This window comes from Scomber scombrus, chromosome 7 (genome assembly GCF_963691925.1).
Source record: "Scomber scombrus chromosome 7, fScoSco1.1, whole genome shotgun sequence".
NCBI lineage: Eukaryota > Metazoa > Chordata > Actinopteri > Scombriformes > Scombridae > Scomber > Scomber scombrus.
The window spans coordinates 31,879,108-31,884,107 of NC_084976.1; the positions used below are offsets into that span (position 1 = coordinate 31,879,108).

At 40.9% G+C, this 5,000-nt stretch overlaps 2 protein-coding genes across 2 annotated transcripts in view; one reads left to right on the plus strand and one right to left on the minus strand.

Annotated features, from left to right (window-relative positions):
* Positions 1–5,000, minus strand: part of LOC133983089 (gastrula zinc finger protein XlCGF57.1-like) — a 140,997-nt gene that overhangs the window by 90,285 nt on the left and 45,712 nt on the right. The gene's annotated exons all lie outside the window — the stretch shown is intronic.
* Positions 4,768–5,000, plus strand: part of LOC133983139 (sodium bicarbonate cotransporter 3-like) — a 41,750-nt gene continuing 41,517 nt past the window's right edge. Inside the window, 1 exon segment of the mRNA XM_062422097.1 lies at positions 4,768–4,842. Coding sequence (XP_062278081.1) covers positions 4,786–4,842 — 57 coding nt within the window. The 5' untranslated portion in view covers positions 4,768–4,785.

Here is a 5,000-nt window from a genome sequence, read left to right on the forward strand (position 1 = left end):
ATCTCATGACCCGACGCATCACTGTTATCAGTAATGTTACTGTTACTATACTGCTGTCACCATGACAACAGAAACCCAAAGATGATGTTGATGACAACAGCTGGACAGTGAACACCTGTGTGTGTGTGTAAACAGCTGGACAGTGAAGACCTGTGTGTGTGTGTGTGTGTGTGTGTGTGTGTGTGTGTGTGTGTGTGTGTGTGTAAACAGCTGGACAGTGAACACCTGTGTGTGTGTGTGTAAACAGCTGGACAGTGAACAGCTGGACAGAGAACAGCTGTTCCTCTCTAAAATCAGTATCAGTTTGTAAAACCTCACACGGGTCACAAACAGCTGTTTCCTGTTTTAAACGGTGAACTCGTCCTTTAAGGCGCTGCCGGTTGTTTTTTTTACTTCCTGTTTCACCGTCTGGACGAATTTAACTGAGCTTCATGTCGTCATCGTTATTTATTTTATCTCGTTTATTCTTTTATTTGCTTTTCCTGAGAAAGTGTGTCAGTGGGTGAAGAGGAGGATCTGCAGCCGCTCACTGATTGGTTAATCTCACTCTCTCTGTGTGTGTGTGTGTGTGTGTGTGTGTGTGTGTGTGTGTGTGTCTGTTTTTGTGTGTGTGTGTGTCCCGTCTGCAGTCCAGATGTGTTGTTTTCCTAATAAGGCCGAGACCAGACGACGAGTCTCCGGAGAGTCCTGGAAGCCAGACTGTGTGTGTGTGTGTGTGTATCATCTGTGTGTTTATTGTGTGTATTATGTGTTTGTGTGTATCTCTTTGTGTGTGTGTGTATTATATGTGTGTTTGTCTGTGTATCTGTGTGTGTATTAATGTGTGCGTGTGTATTATATGTGTGTGTGTGTGTATTTATGTGTGTATTTGTATAAATGTGTGTGTGTGTGTGTGTGTGTGTGTGTGTGTGTGTGTGTGTGTGTGTGTGTGTGTGTGTGTGTGTGTGTGTGTGTGTGTGTGTGTGTGTGTGTGTGTGTGTGTGTGTGTGTGTGTGTGTGTGTGTGTGTGTGTGTGTGTGTGTGTGTGTGTGTGTGTGTGTGTGTGTGTGTGTGTGTGTGTGTGTGTGTGTGTGTGTGTGTGTGTACTGGTCAAACTAGTTTCCAATGTCGGTGAATCTGAAGAACATTTTTAAACAACGACGGAGGTCAAAGGTCAAACCGTGTCGTCTGAGCCTCATTTTCCCAGAGTGCACTGCTTCCTGTTCCTCCTCAGATCAATGGCGATTTTGTTTCCGCTCCGACCAATAAAAATGAACCATGAGCTGATTGTTTTCACCCTTTACATCATTAATGACCCTTCATAGAGCGCCACCTTCTGGTCAGTGTGGGGGTCCCATTTTCTTCCTTCCTTCTGTCCTTCCTTCTTTCCTTCCTTCCTTCCTTCCTTCCTTCCTTCCTTCTTTCCTCCCTCCCTCCTTCTCGCTTTCTTTCCTCCCCCCTAACTTCTCTCCTCTGTCCTTCTTTCCTTCCTTCCTCCCTTCCTCTTTTCCTTTCCCTCCCTCCCTCCTTCTTTCCTCCTTCCTTCCTCCCTCCCTTCCTTCTTTCCTCCGTCTTTCCTTCCTTCCTTCCTCCCTTCCTTCTTTCCTTTCCTCCCTTCCTTCCCTCCTTCCTTTCCCTCCTTCTTCCTTCCTTCCCTCCTTCCTTTCCTTCCTTCTTCCTCCCTCCCTCCTACCTTCCTTCTTTCCTCCGTCCCTTCCTTCTTTCCTTTCCTCCCTTCCTTCCTTCCCTCCTTCCTTTCCCTCCTTCTTCCTTCTTCCTCCCTCCTCTCCTTCCTTCTTACCTTCCTTCCTCCCTTCCTTCCTTGCCTCGAGGACAACAGGAAGGTTAATAAGCAGCAACAATAGGAAGAGCATCTTTAAAAAGAATAAAGAACAATAAATAAAAGCAATAAAAACAATAGTAGTAAAAACTGTAGTAACATGATGTATTATGTGTTTAATATCAGTGTTTTCAGAGTGATGATTAACCTCAGTCACAGATTTTAAAGTGTAAAAAGTTTGTGATGTAATGATTTAATTGATGATTTAATTGATTATTTAATTGATTGGTCCATAAAATCAACATATTCTCTAAAAGATGTTCAGTTTATGAAATTCAAACAAAGAACACTGAACAGGTTTTTTCAGCTCTAGTTTTAATTTGACACCAAACAATCGATTAATTGATTAATTGGAGCCAAAATCAATTGATGATGATGATGATGATGAAGATAATTTGTTAGTAACAGCAAACGACGACTCTTTCTTCACCTCGTGGTCTGAACACATTTACAAGATTATTACAATGTAGATTAGATTTAATTGGATGGATTTGATTGGATGATATTAATTGGATGGATTTGATTGGATGATATTAATTGGATGGATTTGATTGGATGATATTAATTGGATGGATTTGATTGGATGATATTAATTGGATGGATTTGATTGGATGGTATTAATTGGATGGATTTAATTGGATGCTATTAATTGGATGGATTTGATTGGTTGATATTAATTGGATGGATTTGATTGGATGATATTAATTGGATGGATTTTATTGAATGATATTAATTAGTTTGTATTAATTGGATGGATTAGATTTAATTGGATGGTATTAATTAGTTTGTATTAATTGGATGGATTATATTGTTTTGACTTCTCTTCTAAACATCAGATCCGTCCTGACGCAGCAGTCTTTACTTTACACTCACTGAACTTTGTTTCCTCTTTTCTTTTGTCAGCAGCGGGTTTTTGTTCTGAACTCTGCAGCTTGTCACACGTCATGTTTGCAGCTTCTCTGCAGACTTCTGATAAAAGCGGAAGTTAGTTTTGTGTTCCTGTTACGATCCTCCACTTCTCTTCATTCAGCGTTTAAAGTCAGAGAGGAGAGAGAGAGAGAGCTGCTTTCTCTTTATAGTTCTGAGCTGAGAGGAGAGGAGGAACATCGTTAGTGCTGAAAGGAAACTTTATTTATTTAAAGATGCAAAACACCCAACATTTATCTACCTTTATGACTGGGTCAAACTGGGTTATACTGGGTTAAAATTGGTTAAACTGAGTGAAGCTGGGTTAAACTGGGTCAAACTTGGTTAAACTGGGTCAAATTTGGTTAAAATCGGTCAAACTGGGTTAAACTGGAGTCAAACTGGGTTAAACTGGAGTCAAACTGGGTCGAACCGGAGTCAAACTGGGTTACACAACACATTCTGCTGATTAATGAAGTGTTTCAGTCACTTTTTAAACCAAAAATTCAACATTTGACTGATTCCATCTTCTTAAATGTGACTATTTGAAGCTTTTATTTGTCATATATGAAAATAAACAGAATATTTTTGGGCTTGTGGTCTGGTGTGAAAGCTGCAGCTCACAATGATTCAACAGAAGAAGAAGAAGGTCACATGATGATATTTAGGTTTAGGACTGTAAGAGCTTTTGGGAAAGTGAAAGGAACTATTTAACTTAGGGTCTGTTCTTGAGTTGACGAACCCTAACCTTCTCTCACTGGGTGGATCCAGGAGCTTTTGGGGGAAGTGAAGAGACAGGAACTATTTGTTGTTGTGCGAGTTGGCTTGATGTCACATAATGATGTTTAAATTCAGGACTCGGCACTAAACTGTAGATTAAACTCAGAATCTGTTGTTTTTTAGTTGATTTTGTTGGTTTTTGAGTTAAATTTTTTGGTTTTTCAGAGGATCTCTGGATGAATAGAGGATCTTTGGGTGAATAGCATAGACTGTTTATAAAATGGACGTAACATCCGTGACGTCACCCATTGGTTTGTGGACTGCTGCTCGGAGGCCAATAGTATCGGATCTGAGCAGCGCCATCTTGAACATTTCAGGTGCATGCTGGGAAAAATTAAAAACATGGATTCTACTTATATGGGCATCAGGAGGAGCATGAGGCGCCCTCCTGAACCTGTGAACCAATCAACCTGTCAATCACCACGTAGCCACGCCCTAATGCATACCCTGCTTTATCGTCACATATAAAATCAGGGAGGCCAAAATGTCCCAAATGAACATCATACTGCATTGAAGAAGGCTTTAAACTAGCGATTGAGACCATAAACACATTTTGAAAACGTTTACTGAGGTTAGAAATCAAGTGAGAAGTTGGTGAATTCTCCATTGACTTGTATAGAGACGGAAGTCCTTTTGACACCAAAACGGTCGCCCCCTGGTGGCCTTTTGATAGAATGCAGCTTAAATTACTCCCCGTCTGGTTAATAGAGGATCTTTGGGTGAATAGAGGATATCTGGGTGAATAGAGGATCTTTGGGTGAATAGAGGATATCTGGGTGAATAGAGGATCTTTGGGTGAATAGAGGATCTCTGGATGAATAGAGGATCTTTGAGAGGTGCAGCTTGTGAAACAGTCTCACCTCATCAGTCCGACCTGCTCTGTTTGTTTCCTGCTCAGTTATGAAGACACACTCAGCATAAAGCTCCTCCTCTTCTGTTTTCTGCTGTGTTTTTTTTTTTTTTTTTTTTCTTCTTTGCCGTGTTTGCAGACTTCAGGCCCTCTGCTCGCTCTGACAGGCGCTCAGTGAAGCAACACGCTCGGCTATAAATACACAGATCCAGCAGCTCTGCGTCTGTATTTACTTACTGAAGCTGGAACGACTCACACTCACAGCTGCAGGAAGAAAGAAAGAAAGAAAGAAAGAAAGAAAGAAAGAAAAGTGCTGGATTTAGTTTGTTTCTTTCACTCTCTGCTTCACGCTGGGAGGGAAAGTTTCTCCTGTTTTGGGACTTTTTGTTTCTGCACTCAGTGAGTAGTTTTGGACGCAGCAGCAGCAGCTATGGGAGACTTTTGGGGAGATATTGTGAGTCAACGTGTTTCCAGAGCGATGTCACTGGTACGTATCTGATCCGTTAGATTAAAAAACAGCTGATTTTATATCACAAACAAACATCCTGCCTCTGCAATCACTGAGTATTATAGTTTATATTATATTATAGCAGTTATCAGTCAGGTCAGTTTAATGTGAGAAGATGAAAGATCACAAATGTAGAA